The 22,973-nt window shown below is 49.1% G+C and overlaps 1 protein-coding gene across 2 annotated transcripts in view; it reads left to right on the forward strand.

Moving 5' to 3' along the window:
- The first annotated feature begins 819 nt into the window (after nt 1–819).
- GFRA4 (GDNF family receptor alpha 4) overlaps nt 820–22,973 on the forward strand; it is a 65,090-nt gene continuing 42,936 nt past the window's right edge. Inside the window, exon 1 of one of the 2 annotated variants that reach the window (XM_068679531.1) lies at nt 820–1,352. In XM_068679531.1, coding sequence (XP_068535632.1) covers nt 1,313–1,352 — 40 coding nt within the window. In that variant the 5' untranslated portion in view covers nt 820–1,312. The remainder of the gene's footprint in view (nt 1,353–22,973) is intronic. The other variant, XM_068679532.1, reaches the window with a different exon arrangement.

Genomic DNA, 22,973 nt, shown 5'->3' on the forward strand with positions numbered 1-22,973 from the left:
AAGAAAAAAAAAGAAAAAGAAAAAAAGAAAAAAGAAAAAAAGAAAAAAGAGAGAAGGACCTTTGAAAGGTCGTGGCTGTGTTCGGATGAAGAACAAGAAGAGGGGTGGCCGTGTTTACAGGGTGCTGAGCTGGGAGCGAGGCTCGGTACTCTGCTGGTCAGCTAATTACTGGGTGAACCTGAAGACATCACTTCACATTTTGTGTCGCAGCCTCTCCATGCATGAAATGGAGGTAGTGCGAAATGATGCTCACTCATCATCATAAAGATTAAGAGGTGGCTGGAGGAGCCAGGTTTTGCTGCTTGGCTTCCTAAAGGGGGGGTCACCTGCGGGGACATGGGGCTGAAGGGTGGGGGGTGATGGGGGTGGGAGCACATAACCTGCACCCCCAGAGGTGGTCTGGGGAGGAGATCCAGGTGGTCTTGTTGGAGGAGACCCCAGGTGCTGTTGATTGCAGTGGGGGCAGGATTTGGCCCAAGACTTTCAGGGCTGTACCTCCAGCAGCAAGCAGCTCCAGGACACATCTCCAAGGGGACAGAGCCGTTGTTGTCACCCCCAGCAAGTGCCCGGGGGGGGGGGCTGCAAAGAGATTAAGACTCGTGGGGTGCTGCGACCCCCAGGGAGGGATAAAACCCATGGGGACCGGGGGGTGCGGCAAATGCCCAGGGATGCGCAGGGGCTGTCCGGAGCCAAAAATCTACAAACTGGGGGGGGAAACCCCCCCGGGGGGGACCCGGGGCGGGGGCCGAGCAGGCGGGGAGGAGGGAGGCCGGGCCTCCAAGCCCCTCCCCGCGGGGCCGCGGCCGCGGTAGAGGCGGGGGCGACGGCGGAGGCAGCCCGGGGAAGGAGGCGAGGGCTGCCCCGCCGCTCGGGCTGGAAGTTTGCTGCTGGAAGGGGAGGGAAAAAAAAAGGAAAAAAAGGAAAAAAAAAATAATAACAATCACGGGAATAGGAAAAGAGTAATAATAATAAAAAATAATAATACCGTAAAAATATACGATCGTAATAATAATATAGGAGGGATAAGAAGAAGAAGAAGAGGAATAGCTCGAGGCTGCTGCCCCGGAGGGATGCGGGGGAGCGCGGCCGCCGGGAGCCCCCCGGCTGCGGGCAGGACCCGGGGCCGGCCGTGAGCGCTCGCCCCGGGAGGGCCGGGCCGGGGCCGCCTCCCGCCCTGCCCAGCCTCCGCGCATCCTCCGGCACCGCCTGCACGGGCCGAGGTGTGCCGTGCCGAGCCGTGCCGAGCCGTGCCGAGCCGTGCCGTGCCGTGCCGTGCCGTGTCGGTGTGATCCGAGCCGTGCCGAGCGGTAGGATGAGGGGCATCCTCTACTTCTGCACGCTGATCCTCCTGGGTGAGTAGCAAGAGCGGGGGGACAACTTTCTGCTGGGGGGTGACTGGGGGGACACCGTGGTCGCCCCCCTCGGGCTGCCACTCGCCAGCCCCCCCCCGGTAGCATCACCTGGCTCTTTTTAGTGCCTGCTCGGGACACAAGAGATGGGACCCATCCTGCTGTCGCTCCGGGTGGTCCTGCGTGCGCTGGTGGATCCTGGACCCGGGGAACGAACGCACTTCGTGCCGGGGAAGAGGAGCTTGGGGGGGGCGGCGTTGGGAGCTGGAGGATTTTGCACTGTGCCGGGCAATGGGGTGATGGAGAAACAGGGAAATGTCGAGGGGGGTAGCAGCCCCAGCTGTGCTGGGCGTACTGGGTATGCTGGTTGCTCTGGGTGCTCTGTGTGAGTTGGGTGCACTGGGTGTACTGGGTGTACTGGGTGTACTGGGTGTACTGGGTGCGCTGGGTGCGCAGCGCCGAGCGCCCGGGCAGCCGCGGGTGCCCCTTTGCCGAGCTGTGTCCCCCCCGAACTGCGATGCCAGCGGGGCTTTTTGCACCGGGAGCGGGCTCCCAGGACCCCAGCCCTATCCCTCAGCCCCACGAGAGCTGTAAGGCGACCGCCGTCGCGGGTGGGAGACGCTGTCCCCCGTGGGATGCTGCTGGGGCCGCTGCGATGGGGACCGCGGATGCGCTCTGAGCATCCCGCTCCCATCCCGCTCCCATCCCGCTCCCATCCCTCTCCCATCCCGGGGACAAAGCCTGGGGCTCCCCCCAGCCCCAGGACCGTTTAGCCGGCCGTGAAGGGGCTGCAGCCCCCCAGCTGGCAGCCCCCCGGCAGCGGTCTGCCACGGCTGGGAGCCGCCTCGCTTTGGCTGCAACCCCGACAGCTCCCCATAGGGTTTTTGTTTTTTTTCCTTTTCCTCCCCCTTGCTCTTGTTTGAGGCGGCGAAGCCAAGGATCTGTGCTTAATTGAAGCAGGAGGCTGGGGGTAGGATGCTCAGGTCCTCCTCAGGTGGCCGCTGGGGCAGGAGGAGGTCCTGAGGTTTGGGGAGGCGGCTGGGACATCCCGGCTCCGCACCGACCTCCTCCGCACCCCAGCACCGGCCCTGGTCCTGGGCAAGAGCCCCGGGAGGGATTTTATCTCAGCAGAGATGGCTTTGACAGAGCTCCAGGTAACTCCTCGTGCTCGCTCTCCCTGTCACTAGATGTCACCAGCAGCAACTCTCGCAAGTCCCGAAGGCAGAGGGGGATTGCGACCCCCCGAAGGGACCATTCTAGCCCTGGAGCTTTTCAGGAGCCCCAGGCTCTGGACAGGACCCAGGCTGGTTCAGCTCCTGCCTCTCAGCCTGGGCTGGAGCTGAACCTGGGCTGGGGGAGGTCCCAGCCTCCCCTGGAGGATCCCAGGGTATCTGGGTGGGAGGCCAGGTCTCTGCAGGATCCATTTTGCGAGTGGTTCGGATCGACTGAGTCACTGATTGACTGCCTGATTGACTGCCTGGTGGGCTGATTGATTTTCTCTAGAGAAAGTGGACGGAGAGAAAAGAGCTCCTGCAAATGGCCAGCTCTCCATTGCCAGCAACGCAACTGGGATTAGCGGGGAGGATTTAAGGATACGCTCATCATCTCTCACCCCAACCAGAGCAATGCCATCAGCTAGTAGTCAACTTCTGCTCTCAGGCTCTCCAGAAGGATCTCATCCCCTCCAAACTGGCTTTAGACCCTTGCAGGCTCAGCACCGTCTCAGCAGATGCCATCCAAAGCCCTCCGTTTGCTCTCCAGATGTTTCCTAGGTGTTTGGGTTATGGATGGACAAGAGCTGCTCGTTTCCATGTGCAGGGATCTCCCATGGGGATCGGGCTGGTGCTGGCAGCCCCTGCAGCCAATACCAAAAAAAACACGTGGGCTACAGTAGGAGAGCCTCGCTTTTGGTGTGCGTGTCCCCCATTTTGGGGATGACGCTGGGTGGAGGAGGCAGGGCTTGATGAAATTCGGGCTCTCCGAGGCTGTACAGGGCAGTGTCACCACCACCAGCCTGGCTGGAGAGCTCCTGCTGTCACTTCACACCCAGCTCCCTGCTGGAAGGGGCACGCAGGGGAAGCCAGACCAGGCAAAATTAAGTATTTGAACACATTTTGATTTTCTCAGCCACTTTTCAGCCAGATCAGCTCCCTGATCTGTCTCACCTGCAGCCACAATGTACCAGTTCCAGCAGGAAGGGCAGTGTAAGACCGCACAGCTAGGGACAGGGACTTGGCTTTGGGGACATTCATTGCTGCCTCGGTGTCCCCTGATATTTGTTTCTATCTGTGTTCTTGGCTAGAAATGCCACCCGCAGGACACTGGTCAGGTAAAAACAGAGGAAAATCAACACTCTGGAAGGCACTGATTAGAAAAAAAATAATAAAGAATATAAAATAATATAAATATAAAGAATATCATTAATTTTACAAGGATTCAGGACTATCCTTCTAACCAACCCCCAAAGCTTTGTCGATGTTTTGTGCAGCATTCAGAGAGCACACCAATCCCTGCAGAGACAAACTAATAATTAAAGGACGGCAATGAAAATATGTGCTGGAGACAAAGATAGAAACCGAGCAGTTTGCTGCAAAGTCCCCGTCAGACCATTTCAAACCCTTTTCGGAGCAGGGGGACGCAAGGCAGCATCCTGGAGCGGCATCTGGGCTGTCTTCTGCTGACAAGTGCTGAGTTTACCTGGCAAGTTTTACCACGCGTGGTAGTTAGCATCATTTCTGGCATATGTTTCCCACGGCCTCTTCACAGATGCAATCAAACATGAAGGATCAGCTGGCCAGTTTTCACCTGGTTCGGGAGCTCACTTCCCAGAGGGAGAGCAAAAAAATCTCAAAAAAAAAAAAAAAAAAAAAAGCATCTGTGTGTATGAGAGAGGGAAACGCTCCCTAAATTAGTGCCTTTGTCAGTTCTGACGGGAGCAATCCGTTATTTGCATCCATAAGAACGGGATATTTATGTCTCTTCGTACTGGCACGGAGAAGAAATAAAACTTCTCCCTCAACAGGCTGTCCCCTGACACCGTGCAAATTCCTCCGCGGGGATATTGCCACACCCAGAAAACATTTTTTTTTTTTTTTTTTCCAGGGCTCTGGAGCCTAAAAAAATAATTACCCCTGGGTAAAAATTAGTACTAGTTAAGTCTAATCATTACTGTGAATTACTGAGAGCAGAGTTCATTTTGCTTTTGGAGAAAGAAATGTCTTCTCTGCTCTCCTGGCTGTTTTCACAGGCATCTATTGTGCCTGAAATTCATCATTTCTGCACAAGACTTGTTCATTTTTATAACTTTCTGCCTGGTCATTTTTAAACATGACTTTCAGTGTGGCTAAAGTTTGTCAAGTTTCTGTAAAAATAATACTTTGCTACCAAGATATTCATGATTTTTTTCCCCCTCCAGTGGATTTCATTTTCCCTCTGCTTCTTTAAAGAAAAAAAGGACCCCCTTCTTCTCAGCCTAAAGGTGTAAGAGAACAAATTCAAAGGGAGTCCTACTGCTAAAAATTAAAAAATAAGATAAAATGATAATAAAGAAGAATAGAAGGACACAATTTCATGTAAAAATAAAATAAAAAGTAATAAAACAAAGAAAAGGTTGTTCCCATCAATCTTCAGCTCAGTACAGTTCTATTTTTTAAAAATACATCTGTCAAAATCCCCTCTGGTAACAACAACTGGCAGTGGACCTCCAGGCTGGATGGAATAGTGGTGGGAACCTCATGATGGTGGGTACAGGAGCAGGACGTGTCCACCAGCACGTGTCCACCACCCTTCAGCTCTGCTGGCCATCACACCTGGAAAGGCTCAAACATGGGACTTGTGGGGTTGGGTTCCTGGTGAAGGCATGCTTGGAAATCGGGAGGCTAGGTTTGAAAAGGTGGACAGTCCTGGAGGTGGACCAGGAGAAAAACTGACTTTGGTGTGACTGTGGGTGAGTGTGCCCAGGTGTGCCCAGGAGGGGTTGTGGTGGTCAAGGTGATGGAGAGCAGGGTCCCAGGACATTTATATGGAGAGCACAAAGGATTTGCAGAAGATAAAGCCCCCTCTTGCCCTGAGTAAGGAGATTCCCTGGCCACAGGGAAGAAAAATGGGAGTGCAGGAAGGAAAGGCAGCTTCTAAGGTCACATTGCACTGAAATCACCTGTGACTCCTCCAGGATTTCGGTCTAATAAGAAGCGATGCCACAGCTGGCACCTGCTGAGCTGAAGGGAGCTTGGCAGGTGTTGAGGCAGGCTGGTGTCTTCATGAATATTTCCAAGCACCTCCCTGCATCTTAGACAAGCTAAGCTGGTAGGAAGCCATCCCCCGACTGCAGATCTGCCTCGAGGGGCCCAGCAGTGCCCCATTTTTTCCCTGCTGCTGGGAATGGCACCCATGCAAGGCAAGGAATAGCCTCTGGGGTGTCCTGGACATCCCAAGCTTTTTCTGGTCCACCTGATGGGAGCTGGTGGGGTGGTAGCTGGGATTTAGCTGCCTGCAGCAGATGGCTTGGGTGGGAGAATGATGCTTAGAGATGTAGACTGAAAAAAACCTCTCTGGACCCCTGGTCCACCTCTTATAGGGAAAAAGTGTTTCCTTGTGTCCTGCTGGACTAGATATATATTCCCCAGATCAGAATTGCTTTGAATGTATCCTGAAACCCTTGATCCTTGTCTCTTTTCCCCTCCCTCCATGCAAATCCCTGATGTCCCTCTGCAGGCAGCACCTCGGTGCGCACGCTCCTCTCCCTGTCCGAAGCCATCTGGGAAGCAGTTTGCCTGAAAGACGCGGTTAAAAAATAGTTGTGCCGTGGTTTTGATTTATTGGGTCCAACTGGAAAAAGCTGCCTGTGATACCTGCCCTTGCTGAGTGCCTTGACAGGGTTATTAGCAGCGCTCCCCATGCTACCGCTGACATATGGGTTGGCAGGTCATTTTGACACAAGTGCAGGCAGCTGGTTTCAAGTTCATGGGTCCAGTTTATGGAGGAGAAAAGAACCAGTCAGGCTTTCTGGTGCTTCTTCCCAAAGCAGGATCAAATTGCTCATCTTTCATACTTGGCTGGGCCCAGCCATCTATTCTTGGTCCCCACGGGGGTGGCAGTCCGCTTCGGTTATGGGGTTTTAAGCAAGTCCAGATGCTAAAGGTCTGGGAGTTGACCAGAGAAACCATTGGGCTTTGCTTTCCTTTTCACTCTCCCTACTTCTTGTACAAAGAACAAAAGGCCAAGTGCATAACTCAAGTCAGGACTCATCATTAATGTTTCTGTCCAAGCTGCAGGACTTTAACCGTAAGTGCTCCGTGCTATTTGTTTGCAGGACGCCTCACACATGCAAGCTTCATATATCTTCTCCCTTGGAGGATTTTAGCTGCTAATGGCTGGAAAACCCACCAGGAACTGGGGTGCTCATGGGAAGAGCTCAGCTCCTCGGGTGGCTGCAGGGGGAGTGGATTTGGGAGTCCAGGTCTGCGTGATTTGAGGTTTGGAGACTCATCTGAATGGGGTCCAGCGAACGCTCATCTCCTGGGGGAACTCCAGGGTGCTTTCAGAGAGCATGAATTGAACACAATCTCTGCAAAATAATCAGGCTTTGCTTTGAGTTTCGCATCAAACGAGGCTGGCTGATGTCTGCGCAGCAGCCACCTGGGAAATCCCATCATCCTTGATTAAACACAGCAAAGGAAGCCCAGGGCAGCTCCAGCCCCTGGGGAAAGGGAGCCTTCACTTGGATGACGGCTGTGAGTTTTTGGAGCAAACCTGGTGCCTGGGCCACCACTCGTACAGGGTTCATGTGGTCCTGTCCGTGAGAGTTTTACAGAAACACTCAAATCAATCTTAAAGGGGTTTGATTTTTTATTTTATTTTATTTTATTATTTTTTTTACTGAGTGCTTTGTTCTATTTATTTTTTTCTCTTCCTGCCCATACCGGACCCTCCAAAAATATCAGATCCACCATGATTGTACCTTGCCTTTCCTTCTGGCCATTGCTCACCAGTATCACCAGTAACTGGTGTCCAGGCCCCCCAGGTGCTGGATGGAGGCAATCCTTCAGCTTACAACCAGCCCGCCCCCTCTTCCAGCCAAAGGGATTCAGAATTTCCTGGAGAGGGAACTCAGAGCTTCTCAGAGCTGCCTCTCCCTGTGACTTTGGGTAAACAGGTCTTAATAACAGGCTGGGTATTTCTTCTGAGATTTTAACTCCCGTGCATGTGAAGAAAAATGCATCTCCCCATGACAGCCTTCACAGCAAACTCTCAGGCGTTATTCAGCTGGCTCCGTTACCTGTAAGCTGGAAATAGGTAGCAGATGTCTCCTGCAGCACTGCATGTTTCTTCCTCCCTTGCTCCCCGAGTTTCCCTTTGATGTTCGTTCTGTACAGCAGAAGGCACCTTAAGAAGATGTCACAAAAGGCAGGAGGCGACATCAATCCACGCACGCCGAATCTCCTGTAATAAAGGCTGCAGGATAGGACGGCGTGTTTGCCGTCTCCTAATGGAGAGGAGAGCAAAGCAGCACGCTGAATTATTAGACAGGGCTTAGAATGAATCAAAGCCATTTGACCTGTTTGTGTAAAGCCCCAGACAAGGCTGAGTTTGCCTAAGTGTTTCCTCTGCACGGCGAGGAATTACACTCCTCCTTGCAAGGGTTAGTTGATTTATGCCCTGGGTTTGACACACGAGTTATAGCAATTTCACGGCAGCTTCTTTTTTTCTTTTTTTTTTTTCTTTTTTTTTTCTTTCCTTCTGATTGTTTTGTTTCTTCTTCCTTTAAGAGAGAGCAACCCAGTGAGGCTGCTGGAGAGCTGAACTGCATGCGTTAGTCTGTCCCAGACACTTCTTCTTCTGGAGGGGGGCATGGGCAAAGTCTTAGGGTGGGAAGAAGTGCTTGGGGGCCATCGTGACCACAGCCCATAGGATACCCCCACGGTGATGTGAGGGAGTTGTTCTCCTCCTCCCGAGGAGCTGGGATGAGGAGGAGAGGGGAGGAAATAGAGCTGCGTGGTAGGAATTGAACCAGGACCACTTCTATCTGTTAAAGGAAGGGAGAGGAGCAGGTTCCCCTTTAGGAAGATGATGGGATCCCTTTGAGGCTTGTTGGGGTTTGTAGGCATTAAAAAATCTTACAGCCATGAGCTGTGCTGTCCCAAGGAGCTCCTGAAATGGGCTGGGTGCTCCAAAAACCTCATGTTTTCTCCAGTTCAGTGTGCAAGCCTGTGCCTTTTGTGATTATTTCCCCAGTAATGGCAGGGAAAAAATAATGGAAATGTCCCGAGCCTCAGGTGAAGATCCTTCCCCAAGACCTGGTCTGTCCTTGGGGCCAACTTGCTGTTTTGGGGAAAAGAAAAAGAATTGGGGGAAAGATAAAGAATTCTATGATTCTACGATTCTATGAATTGTATTAATTTTGTGGCATGAGAGCTCTCCATGTGGACCAGGAGGTGTGGGGAGGGGAAAGAGGAGATGGTCCAGAGCTGGTTCTGCCCTGGAGGTGGGAAGCAGAGGCGAAAGGGCTCCTCAGGGGCTGGGCAGAGGTTGCAGATGAACCTTGAGAGGGAATCTGGGAGCTGAGAGGAAAAAGTTGAAGGTTGTAAAAGTCTGAACAAGTCTGGAGCTAGGAAAACTTTAGGAGTTGGACTCCCAGCCTGCGAGGGAGGCGATGTGAAGCGGCAGCTCCGTCAGTGCGGAGCATGGCTGTGTATGTGCTGGGTAAAGCAGCTCCTGAATTACCACCCCCATGGGAACCATGCAAGGAAATTTATCTCCCTCTCCTGATATTGCTTCATTCTTCCTCCCCGCAGACCCGGCAGGCCAGTCCTTAACGTGTGCTAGAAAGCCTGTTTGTAATTAAGTACCTGACTCAAGGGGGCCCAGGCCTCTTGTTGGGCTCCATATATACTATTGCATTACCAGAAATATGACTTATAATTGGAAATGGAGGAAAAATTATAGAGGAAAAAAAAATAAAAACCTAACCAACAAACATAAGGAAAACCAACCAAACCAAACCCCTCTAACAAACAGCAATATGGAATGCAGGGAACTCTCCAAAATGTTCCTAATTTGCAGTCCCCCAGGATCAGGAATTAAGGCATCTGTTCCCGGGTGTCTCTCAGGTTTTGGAAAACGATGCGAACTCCCTGCATCTCAGCGTAAAACAGGGGATGTTTTCATGGTGGATGAATTACTGCGAGGCAGAGGCAGGTGACGGTGCAGTGTTTGACCCGGGATATTTGTGTGAAGCAGCTAACTACAAGCTGGGATCAAAATTACTCATCGGTGCATCAGAAACAAGGCGACTTTCAGCAGCACCTGCTGCGCACACCAGCCACCGAGCTCTTATTTCGGTGCTCACGCAGGAACTGAATGGAAGTGCAGCTGCTGACTAATCTGCTCCGAAAATCTGCCTGCATCCCCTGCGTGGGGATCAGCAGTCCTGCTCCGTGCCGGGATTAGAGGCGCGAGCTTCTGAGGAGAAGGGGTTGGAGTCAGGGATGTGCCACGCAGACAGGGGAGAGGCCGTGGTGGGCAAAAACTAAAAGCCTCTGATGGAGGAGCAGGCTGGAAAACAGAAAAATACCAGGCTTTTGGTTCAATTTGGCTCCCAAACAACACTGGGAAATCGGGGACAGTAAAAATTGCAATAAAAGATAGAGTGCAGAAAATAAAATGCTTGTTGAAGATAATTCCAGGGGACAAAAAACAAGGACTAGAATAAAGTCTCGGGTTTTCTGCTCTGTTTTACCAACTTTTATTAGAAAAAGAGAAACTGGTCTTCCTAGAGGGTCACTGGGCAGGAAGAAAACCTTTTTCTTAGTCACTGGAGATGGTCCCAGCAGAATGCAGGTTTGGGTTTCATCCCACCTGCTTTTCACCTGGACTTTTCCTGGATTAATGTGGATTAATCAGCTGGGTCCAGAGGGATTTCTACCCTCTCTACACATCTGTATTGCCTCCAAGGATTACAAAGAAACTCAAGGTGACAATTTTAGCCCTTTCCCAGATTTTTTAGTTGTCTTTAGTTCAGTGAGATGCACTCCTCCTAAGCCACCGAGGTTTCTCCTCCCTAAGGAGCAGCTGGTGATGGAGGGAACAGCCAAGCAGCCATGATTTCAGTGTAACCAACAAAAAAAAAAAAATAAGGAAAGTAATACTAAAACAATATTTAGTGCCTTGTTTTTCTACTTGATAACCCCATTTTTTTCTCTCAGTGAACACATTTTCCCACAGTTAAAAGAGAAGGAAAGAAATCCAATGGGAAATCCCCAGCTCTCTCGCAGACCTGACGGCTCCAGCCACAGCAGTGATTGGAAGCACCTGAAGTGGGTGACTCTGCCGAGGGTCCTGGAGGCCACCAATAAATCACACAGTGCCCAGAAGCCCTCGGAGACACTGGACTTGATTTTCAAGCCTATTAAAACACCAAATGTTCCCTGAAATGGTTTTGGCCGGGGCCAACTAGCCATCTCGTGGGCTTTGGTCAGGAGCCAGCACAAGCCAAGGACCATTAGCAGCAGGAGGCTTGCATGTGGCTGCTCTGCTTTGACAGGGAAGGGAATTTAATAGCACAGACAAAGCAGCTTTGGGCCATTTGGACCAGCACCTTGATTTTGTTTAATTACCTAATGTAGACACAGCACGAGGCCACCCTTTCCCTCCCAGCCACTGCCCTTTGCTCAGACCCATCCTGCAGATGCTGCTGGGCAAATGTGCCTCAGCTTAATCCCTTTCAGCCCCACACGTTCATCTTCCTTTCTGTTCTTTCCAGCTCAGAAGGCAGAACGCTGTCAGTGACACGAGATAACGTAAAATAAACGGTCGTGCTGCCTAATTTGATTGGGAGCAGATAAATCCCCGTTCCTAACGCAAGCAGGTGCACGCAGGCAGCCCTGGCAAGGGGCCGGGGATGCGCACGCACTCGGCGAGCCCATCAGGAGTTTCTCGTGGGGTTTTTGCCCTGGCTGTATCAGCTCCCAAGTGTCCTCTCCAGCACCAAAGCTTTTTCTTGGCTTGCCGTTGCAGTTAGCGTGACCTCTCGGAAGATAAGACACATGAGAGAAGTCTGAGGAAGCTTGATTTATCCGGAGTTGAAAAGGGGAGAAAGACACGGGAGAGAACACGCTCGTGCTCTATAAATACCTTCAAGGTAACAGTGCAAGGGAAGGAAGAGGATTAGTCACACTTCTGTAGGGCAGGGAGGGGAGGAGGGAGAGCAACAGCGTGAAGCAAAGGAAAGAAAAGTTTTAAGCCGAGCATTAGGAGCAAAATGTCTAAGCTGTTTTCCTTTCTCACTTTTGCTGGAAAAGGAAATTGAAAGACCTCAGTTTGGGATAGGCTTGAAGCTTGATGCAAATGGTTTTTTTTGTTTGTTTGTTTTTCTTTTTTTTTTTTGTTGTTGTTGTTGTTTGTTTTTTGTTTTGTTTTGTTTTGTTTTTTTGGAAGAGCCATGGGTTTTGGCCATGAGGATTAAACACTACATCCATGTATAGGATCTCAACATCCTAAGTGCATCCATGAACAAGGGGTCATCCTCCAGGACAGTGAGAGTGTCACCAGGTGCAGGGTCACCCTGGTGCCTGGCACACTTGGAAGTGTACTGAGGTTGGGCAGAGCTCCTTCATCCTCTTTTTCCCTGCACCCCACACACCCCACACTCATACTGAAGGTATCACGGAAGGATGGAGCTGCCCAGCCAAGGGACTTAGTGGTTGTTTGAGGGGAAATTTGGGAGGTGGCTCGGTGAGGGATGAGGCTGGGTCAGCCAAGAGCCTTGGCTAGCCCCGAGCTCTGTATCTTGTTAGCAGGTGATGAGGTGGTTCAGCTTCTCTCCAGCAAAACCACTTTGCTCTCAGTGCCTCAGAGCTGGCCGCATCCTGCCCACCTCTCCCCAGCCCTCCCTGTCCCTCAGACCTGGCCCCATCCTCCCTGGAAATGGAGGTGGGGAAGGCAGGAGCTCAGGGGCAGCTCCCCGAGGGATCGGCTCCAAGTCTGGCCTGGACAATCATTCTTCTTGTCACCTTCTGTTATGCTGGGACTCAAAATTCAGCATTTTCCAAAAAATGCAGGTAGCTGCTGCCAAGACTTTTCCCTGTCTCCCCGAGCAAATGCCAAGCACTCTTTCTTCTCACAACAAATCAACTAGCCAAATATAGGAGTCCCTGGAGAAAACCCCTCAGGCTAGTAAGAACTAACGAGTTGATCCAGCTGAAGGTAAACAAGTTAATTATGCTGTTAGTCAGCCTGTGGTTTCCTAAGTAGAGCTCATAGACTTGCCAGTCTGTCCACCCCGAATAACTTATGGGTCCCCCAGCAAGGTTAGATAGGTTCCATACAAGTCTCCAAAGATGCTCAGGTCCCACAGGTAGGTGTGAAAGTGGCTGTGGGAAAGGCAGAGACAGAGTAGAGTGCATGACACAGGTCTGCGGAGCCGCAGAAATGGCCTTCAGGGATGGACGTGAGTGCTGGGTAAGACTGGTGGGAGCCCAAGGCCTCTTACCATAAAATTGATCCATGCAGCCTGCAAGCCTGGGTAGGAAAGGAAAAGTGAGAGCTTTACGGAGGTTCAGGACTGCTCCTGGGAGGTAAAAGCAGCTGAGCAATGCCAAAGGGGAAGGATGGACCTGTAGACATTAACCATCACCAACTGTAGACGTTAACCATCACAAAGCAGCACAACTGTGGACATAATGTGATGTGTTGTCTCTTGGTGATGCTCAGGACCTTGCTCCTGTGCCATTTTTATCTTCCAAGGAGGGCTGCATTTTCCAGAGAGATGGATGTTAGCTTGGAAATGTGCAGGAGCTCCATCAGGATGGGTTTGCTCTCCACAGTGTCCCCTTGGGCACGCCAAGGGTGCAGGAGGCAACCAGCAACTGGTGGCGGTGCAGGGAGCGGGGAAAGCACAGGCTGATCTTCAGTGCAAAACCCACCAGAGCACGGAAAAGCCTCCCAAGGTGAAGGCCTCCTTGCTGGACAAAATGTGACAGCAGGGAGCGCCCAGGTAGAGCGAGGCATTCTGGCAGCTCCAGGAGGCATTTGCGCACGTGCCGGGACTCTGCTGGCACCTCCCGCAGGCTGCTCGGCTCAGATGTGACACCCCTGTTCTCCGTCATCTGACGTGGTGGGTGGCAAAGGTTAATGGCATGGCAAGCAGTGGTCGATAGCTGTCAGGCACAATAGTTATTGTGACAGCTTGAAGCGAGGAAGGGACAGGGATTAAGTGAATTGGCCGGTGCTGCCTCCCCTTCTGCGCATATTGCAGAAGGACGGGTGCATATTGTGCGCACCCGTCCGAGCCTCACCACTCGTGCCCGTGGTCCCACGTCCTGCTGCCCTGCAAATTCGGGGCCTGATCCCCAGACGTAGGGGATAAAATGCTTGCCCAAAGCGTTTTGTATAGAAATCACAAGGTAAAAGATCTAAGGGAAAAAAGGGTGAAAGAGAGGGAGGGGAAAAAAATATGTTCCTTCATGGTGCTTTTGTTTTCTAACAATGTTGACATTATGTGGAGTAACCGAGTATAAAATCTGCCTATCGTTTGGGAGCTGGTGTGCAGAAAAGATGCTATTATCTGAGCCTTTTATGCCTCTTTACCCTGTCTGGATCAGAGGAGATAAATGCGTAGATAGGAGCTCAGGCTCCTATCTTTATTTAAGCTGTCAGGTACCGCTACGTTATTTTATGCTGATTGTTATAGAAAGCCTCCACAAAGAGATATATGTTTCTATATTCCCCCACATTTCCTATTTTAATCTATAATTTAATAATAAAAGAGATGTATTTCCCTATATTATTTTTATTTGTGGTGTCAGTGCTTCTCTTTCACTCTTATTTTTCAAATAAACATTCACAGACACAAAGCACTTAAAATATGCACATAATCAATCTTCTCTGTTCTCTTTTGGGCTCCCTTTTGACTATTACTGCAGTCATACTTTAATTTATGCATTAACGCAAAAGCATTTTTAGTACGAGACGGGTTCCCCATGGGGACGGCAGGCTCGCAGCGAGCACATACGTGTGAATGCGTGACCCTGGTTATGTTCAGGCATGCTCTCACACCACTCCCACGTCCTCCTGGCTCACACGCCTAAAGTTTTGCACTTATAGGCATGAAATGGCTCCACTTTTGTAGATGTGAAATCATCAGTGGGGCCAGGAAGTATCCCTAAGCCCTATTTTGCCATTGTCCGATCTGGTTATCTACCAGCTTGCTGGCATGGTTTTGGCTCCTCCTGACCATTCGGTGTCTCAGCATAGCTAGGAGAGGACAAAAACCCAGGACACGTGGGCAAAGGTGCCCTGTGTTGATGGGGAACAAGGTTTAAACTTGTGGGCACATGCAAACCACAGCGTGCTTTTTGACCCCAAAGACAAAAACCTGGTACTGGCCGGCTTCTTTCAGTGGTACCAATAAAACCCAAGGTGCAAGGGGCTGACCCCAGTTTCCAAAGAAACACTTCCCATCAGGAATTAACCATTTCTCAGCCATTTCTCTTAGTGTGGGCACCCTGAGGCCAAGTTACAAATGGGCAAAATGCATGGGACACAGAGCTTTGCTTGGGTAAGTCCTTGTTTGATGTGTCCTGCTTCTTCACTAGCATTGATAGGGATTTTCTCTTCTGTTCTCCTGTCTGATCTGCTGTTGGTTTTACTTCTATGTCCCCCTTGCAGCCACATACCCAATAATCAATGCGTTTACACCTAGACGACCTGTTGACCTGGAGATCATTTGCACAGGTTGGCGGTGATAAGGGCAGGATGTTTTGGGATTAACCACCCCCAGACACTTGGGTTTCCATGTTCTTCATGAGCCAGAGCAGCTCAGAAACAAACAATGCAGGAGCTTCAAAAATATAAACCCAGTACTTGAGAAAGAGTTTGTTGGAAAAACAAGTGATTGAGTCACCAAAGAGTAAGGACAGGATTGGTGCCAAACACGGAAACTTTGGGGCCAGAAAGGACAATGGAAAGATATCATTTTTTGGTAACTAACCAAAAGTGCTCCACTTCACAAAGCATTTAGAGGAAATACAAATGCTTTCATGTTAGGTGAGATTGTTTTCAGATGCTGGGGATGACCAGCACTAGGACTTGGACAATATCTTCCAGAATTTTGAGATGTGTGTATCACATTAAGGCATTGACCTTCTCAGAGGTTTCTGGGAGAGGTAGGTCCTAACAAGGAGGTAGCTTCATGAACATCTGTGTGTCTAGAGCCAGCTACCTACTGTATGACTGCCTACTCAGACCTTGGGTGAATTTGCTTCAGTGGAGCCTATAACCATGATTTCCCTGTAGCTTGTTCTCTTTGAGGCTGCTGTAACCTTAGCTGGTAGAAACATCAGGGTGGCAAAGCCAAATGTTTCCAGGCAATTCTGTTGCCCATGGACAGTTGAAGCAAGTAAAGGGGCTTGTGAGCTCTTTCTCTTGGTTTAAGAAAGGTGCTTGAAATGATTTCATATTGTTTCTTTCTGCAAAAACAAGACTTTCAACTATCTGAAGCCACTTGGAGTCATTTGGCTTTTGGCAGAAAGTATCTGCTTTCTACCATAACTCTATTTTTTTTTTTAGGCTTAAAAAAATGTAATGGACTTTGCTGACTTCAGCATTTCTAATGGGCAGAGAGCACAGCAGCACTTGGGAATCTCTGATTGAGTGGAGGCTGTAGCTGGGCTAGGCTGTGTGACCAGCCGATATCTCCCAAGGTGTGCTAAAGTCCTGCTAAGGAACCTGGCCTTCAGGAGAGAAGGGCAGCTACAGCCCTTTGAGTAATTCCCAAGCAGCAACTTGGCAGCGTTTCAGGTTTAAAATAGTGAGAGAATTAGGGGAAGTAGTTTCAATCTCAATTATTTTCCTCTTATGGCAGAAAAAAGAATCCATGGAAAACTGGGACTGCTTCTTTCCAAGTGTGTTGAAATTATATCAGAAGTGGAAGGGGGAAATGAGGCCCAGTACCTCCTATCCTGCACATCTGAACCCTGTGCTATTCAGCATCCATCTCTGTTGAGAATCTTCTTGAATACTGGCATAGCAGGAGTTATAAGAGCTACTGGCAACATTTTCACTCTATCTGGTCTAAAAACAGACCCTAATTTCCAAGCTGTAGGAGTTACATCTTCTAGGAAAAAAAGGAAAAAAAAAAAGAAAAAAAAAAAAAAAAAAGGAAAATTGAACAGATATATAAGAGGTTCCTTCTACTCCCAAGTAGAAAGTCCTGAGATAGCCTGAAAGAAAAAAAAAAATAAAATTACAAGAAAAAGCAGTTGGGAGTCACTGAGTCTAACACAGACGTGCCTCTACCCTGCTGGAATTCTTTTTGCTTGGGTCAATATTTCCATGTTTAAACCTCATGTCATGCTGCTGCTGTCGGGTCAACAGGGCTGCAAGATGTTTCTCAGCCTCCTTCCCTCCTCGTGGCAGCAGTGGGAGGGTTGTTGGGGAAGTGCAGGAGCCCGGATTCATGGAGGGACGGAGAGCACAAAGACTACCTGCTGATCCCCTCGCGCTGTGGCCAAAGCAAGGAGCAAAGTTTCTCTGCATCACAGCAAAGCAAAGTTGGAAGCAAAGTCTGTTTTGTCCTCTCCCTACTCGTTCATAATTGTCACTTAGATTGGAAAGATTTACAAACCACCTTTTCCAGCACATTACCCACGTCCTACAAGAACCCTGTAGCGCAAGCTATAAACTCCTGATCCTCGCAGCCCCCCTGTGCGTGGTGCCTGTTCCTGCACACGCTGCACATCTTCTGGGATGTGAACTCAGCCGCATGCTCCAACGCCACGCACCCCTGCTCTGTGCCCTACAAGGATGTAGCACCACTCAAAGTGAAGGACAGGCTCAGAAAGACTGAAGCATCTTCCCTGGGGACCTCGCACCAAGTGTGCACGCTGCTGAGATGGAAAATATAAGCACCCAGAGATGGAAAATACAAGCAACGTGGCTTCATTTCGGTCCTGAATTCAAAGCTCATGGGAAGGAATGACCCAGCTTGGTCTCACTGAAAGCCCTTGTCCTCCTCCACCCTTATCCACCTCCCTTGGCAGTTCCTGAGATGATTTCTACCCGTGGCTGTGTTGCAGGCCCTGAAAAGCTGCCTGTCTCCCCACAGCCCGCTGAAGTGAACCTCAGAGATCTGGTCTAATCAGCAGGTTTGCAGGGAAAATAAGATTTATTTATTTTTTTTCCTTCCTGGCTGACTTCCATCAGCAGCAGCTCCAGCTCTCCAAGGCACATCTCAATTAATTAATAGAGTCAAACTTTATTAGAGACAATCGTTGGCCAGAAATTACCCGGTCCTGGGTTCTCTGCTTTTCTCCTTGTTTCTCCCTGATGCTTTCTTCCCTCCTGCCTGCCTCACCAGCGAAGCGTATCCTGGCAAAGCCTGGCATGGAGAATGGGAGTTTCCTTAAGGAACGAAAGAAGAAAAGAAGGAAAGAAAGGAGGAAGACAGCAGAGACAGGGGCTGGAGGGTGACTGGGCTCAGCAGAGAGCAATCATGTCCCAAACCAGCCTCATCCCCACCAAAACAGCAGCAGCAGAGGCTGCTTCACTTCCGCAGATAAATGAGAGGCATTCTCCAGGGCTGTCAGAGCAGTACTTTTCAACAGCCTCAAATTATTATTATTATTTTCTTTTAACATGAATGCAAATACGTCAGCCTTTCTAGGTGGCTTCATTAACTGCTCAGCACATCACTCAGAGCCTCGCAATTCTTGTCAAGTACCAACATCCCCGTCCCGTGCTCATTGCAGAGTCTGAATTCCTCTAATTCTATCTCATGATGGAAAACAGGTTCAGGGGAGGATTAAATACATATATATATATACCAGAGATAACAGCAATTTTGCTTCTTCCTTGCAGTCACTAAATAACAGGGCAGACACCTGCTGGAGTCACTGCAGCTTACACCCAGCGTAACTCATTGCTATGTCGTGGTGATAGAGGCAAAAATTGAGTCCCATCCATGGTTTTATTAGGTTTGTGTGGAGAAGGCAAAGCAGAGAAATATGTGAGAAGAAATTCTTATTTTGCTTCTTGATTGCACAAGGAGGAAACAAGAAAAACATTGCAGGGTCATTATTAAAGCTGACCAAACTTAAAAAAAGCAAACCTACAAACAGCAGAAAATCCTCATTACAAAAATATTTGTCTGCATATTTTTAGAAATGTATCAGACTGCTTCTTCAGACCTCAGTACATGCCATTCCATTTCCCAAGGATTTTACTAATCTTTTCCTAAAAAGCATCGTAATACAGGGGACACGCATCACTTTGCCTTGTCTCTAATGATTAGAGCCTGAGCCTGGGTGGAGTGAAGGCTCATTAATGTCTTCTGCACCATTTATTGAGTTTCCCAGTGTCTTGGTACCTTTGGTCTCCTCGAGCCTGGCCTCAGGACTCAGCATTTCTCCTTGAAAGCCTCAGCTCCAGACATCAGGTGCTTGTAGGAGCCTTTCACTTCTTTCCCCTGAGCAGCCAGCTGTCACACACAAGGAGAGATGCTAGAAAGCAGAAACCAGAAGTGGAGAAAGAGGCATCGACTGTCTTTCCATCTCATTTGGGATGCAAAAAAAACCAACCCTCCCTTTTCCAATTTCTTTCAAGGTATTTCCAGGATGACTTTGTTTCTCCAGCTGCATCTCCACGGCTGTATAAGAAGCTCCATCTCCCCTTGGCCGCATGCCACCGAGAAGACCTCCTTCAAAGCCCTCAAAGATGGAAGAATTCAATATATTTCCTAAATACATGAAGCGTGAAGAGGTGGCTTCTACGACTCCTTTGAAGCTGGGGAGCTCAGCTGAGAGATTTTCCAGCATCGTGCAAGAAAGCACAGCTGAAGAGGCAGTCTTGAGGAAGGGAAAGCCATGAGCAGACACCCCTGGCCCTGCTTCGTTTTCAGAAAAGTCAGAGAAATGAAGTAAGGATGTGAGCAGAAGGCACAGCACTCAGACTGGCTCAAAGATGTCGAAAGAGGATCAAAACCATTGCTTCAGACATGGATGGGAAGAGCACGGTGACTGATATGCAGGGAGAGGCAGTTTTAAGCATGTTTCAGCAGCTGCGTCTGTCTAAAAGGTCTGAGCCTTGATGTTCAACTACTCAAAAAAAGGAGATGCCAGCTGTCAAAAGTTGGGACTTTTCATTTTTAACGAAGGTTGGGTACTCCAAAGATTGCAGACTGATCTGGCAAAAGAAATGAAATAGGTCTGAGACGCTGATTAAACCTCACTTGCTCTTTTGTTGCTAATAAATCCTCAAAATCTTTAGAAAGCTCAAACCAAACTTTACGTTCGGTGATGCAGAGATATTTTGCAGCTGAAGCAAATCTGGCTTTGCTGATGCATTATCAGCCTTCGCAGAGCCGTGCCTGCCTCCCAGAGTCTGCGAACCCTCTGGACCCCTGAGGGATGGAGGTGCCAGCTCTGGTCACTCTGCTCACATCAAAGGTGCTGGTGCACAAAGGAGCTGTCGGGGTGTCTGAAAGCACAGGAGCCTTTGGAGAGGTTGAGAGCACATGTTTACAGACGAAATGTTTTTCATGAGCTGCTTGGGAGCAGACAAATGTGAAGAAGGGAACAGATTGCCAGCCTTGAAACAGCAATGCTAGGAGCCATAAAACTGGCCATATATGAAGAAAAAAAAAACAAAAAAGCCAACAAGTGGAAGTCACGGAGGAAGAAAGGACAGGCTCACGAGGGCTAAACTCTTTCCACTCGAACCATCACAACATCCCTTTGGTTGCAGTAGGGGAGCAAACCCCCACCAAGTCCCCCTGCTTGGATAAGGGACCTGCAACCCGACCCTGGTGGCTGTATGGGGGCTTACCTGGATGCAGATGGCACCGGGTGCTTCGCCTCCTCTCCAGCCTTGCAGAGCTGCTAATTGCTTCGTTAGGTAAATGGTGATACTGAGGTGGGAGGAGAGCTGGGATAGGACTCAGCACAAAGCAGAGGTGTTATGGAAAGCCTTTAACTTTCCCCTGCCCACTTGCTACCAAACATAAATGTTGCTAAAAGATAACCCACAAGATTTAGGGTGGAGCAGCAATGCTTGCGCCATGGGTATCAGACCCTTCTGAAAGAAAACAAATGTTTTTTTTTTTTTTTCTTTTAAAAACATACATTTTTAAAGTTGTTAATTCTCAGGTATGCTTCTGATGTTACTAGCAAAGTAAAGACGGATTATTCTAAATCAATTAAACTGGCCGTGTAAAATTTCAGTGTAAAACTGAACAAGGACATAAGTTTCCCTTTACAACCCCTAGCTCCTCACCAAAGCCCCGAACAGCAGAGGAAACCTTGAAGACTCCTGACTCACCTGCTACTCTGTGATGATAGGAACCGTATCTTTTAATGCAGGACCTGAGGCAGGAGGCCTCTGCCTTTGTGGTTTTTCTTTGCTTGTGTTCGGACCTTAGCGTGCAAATACATTATTCTCTGAGCCTGGAAGAATTTGCAATATTCCTCATATGGCCCCAAAATGCTTTGTTTGAGAAATGTTGCTTGAAATTGCTGCCATGCACAATTCCTTGCAAACTATTGCTTAAAGGAGGTTTTTTATCTGCTCTGTAAGCAAAGATAGGGACTTTGGTTCGCAGAGGCAAGCCATGCAAAACCCAAGTGCTGTGTGTGCAACCCGAGCTGTAATAATGGTTATAGCTCTTCCAGGGCCGTAGCAGAAGCAGCTACTCGCTCTGGGAGGTTCGGGTTCAGCAGAGAAACAAACGAGTTGAAAGCAGGGATTTTAAGCTCAGCAGCAAAACCAAACTGAAAACCTGAGTCAAGGCAGCAGGCAGAAAATCATGGGTGGAGACGGGCATGGGCTGTGCGGGGGGACATCACGGAGACCCCGTGCCTTCCACCCATTTCCTAGCATCTAGGAAAACCTCACCCCTCAGTGTAAAAAACAAAAACAAAAACAAAAACAAAAACAAAAAAACACCAACAAACCCTCCACGTGCCTTTAATAGCCAGTAAATGCAGCGGAGAAGTCCCTGTTTTCAAGGTTATACCCAGGGGGCCTGTCAGAGTGTATTTAATGCAGATTTCCTCAGCCATCTCGAGACTAGAAACGTGATGGTTTTTGAAAGGAAAAGGAGCATTCCTCTGCTCCAGAGAGAGGAAAGCCTTTTGGATGCTGCTAGCCCCACTGCAGCAAGGACCAAGGCACTGGTCAGCAGCCACCGGGACCCCAAGCTGGGTGGCAAGGGGTGGGACAGCAGGAGGACCCCCTCATGGAAGGTTTTGTTGTCCCTTGTATACAAACATGACCACTAGCAGCTCTTCTTGGGGCTGTCTGAGTTTGGGGTCAGGGTCTTTGGGTTGTTTTCTTGTCCATTTGAGTCCAGGTCTCAACATCCTGGTGGGAAGCAGAGACCACTCCTGGCAAGCCTCACCTCTAACCCAAAAACCATTATGCATTTTATAACATTTGTAATGTATTCCCTCCTATTTACCCTTCCACTTTCACTCTTTTTCCCCTAGAAGGTCTGATTCTGAGAAGAGAGGGAGAGATACTGAAAACTATACTCATGGAAATCATCCTGCAGCTCAACTCAGGGCTGTTGTTATATGGCCAGTCCAAATATCTCTCGATTTTTTCCCCTTAAGCTCATCTTTCCACAACTTTGCAGATGAGATCCAGTAACCAAAGCCAAGCAGCTAAATCATCCAACTCTTTTCCCCCCCCCCCCCTTTTTCTCGTTTGCCCAGGACAAGTCTGTTGACATCACAAAGAATGTTTCCTTTTTCAGCTTTTCCATGTTATTTTTTTTTTCTTTATTTAAAATATTTTAAGGAGGTTTTTACAGTTACAGAACATTTGTTGTGCCAAATGCCCATCAGTATTAAAAAGCTGGGGGAGCTTTTATCCTCCTGAACAGCCCTTAGGAACAGCCCTGGGATAAGATGATGTTGAGTTTAATGTGCCCAACATGTTGGGTACCCGAAGCAGCAGTGGTGTAGATGAAACTGAGCACACTTTCTGGTCATAGTCCTGTTTATATTGTTTTTTCCACATCGTGCAATGACACGTGTCCTGGTTGGGGACATTTGTCCCACAGTTCTTTTTGTCTTCTTGCTTTTAGCCAGCGGTGAAGGGCACTGACAGAAGACACCTCAGATTGCAGATACCTCTGCAGTACCTATAGGGAGGAAGGGTGAGGCTCTTGCAGCATTATTTTTGCAAGAATAACCCTGCACCTAAAAAACCTTTTTATTAAAGCCCAGGGAGAAGGTTTTCAGGCTGATAAGCCATCCCTTTGGCTGCGGGGTGGCATCACTCTGTCAGAGGAGGAACACACTACCCAAAATCCTGCTGCCTGATTTGAATTGCACTGTCAGACGCCTGAAAGAAGTGAACTTGTAGAGATGGGGTTGCTGTCCTGTGTCTTTAATTGATGCTTATGCTCTTTGTTACTATTTGGAAGATCACTTTCTACATGCTTTTATGCCTTTTGGGTCTTCTGGAGTTGTACAAGATGGTCTTATACCCATGTAAGGTGGACAACCAGAGGAAAGACTCACAGCAGTGTATTGTGGATGTTTACATCGGTCTACAGGGAAAATGAACAAATTCCCCAAAAGAACTCCACTGAGAGCCATTGCCTCAGTAATTCTGGCTCAGGATGTC

Source organism: Anas acuta, chromosome 4 (assembly GCF_963932015.1).
Source record: "Anas acuta chromosome 4, bAnaAcu1.1, whole genome shotgun sequence".
NCBI classification, from domain to species: domain Eukaryota; kingdom Metazoa; phylum Chordata; class Aves; order Anseriformes; family Anatidae; genus Anas; species Anas acuta.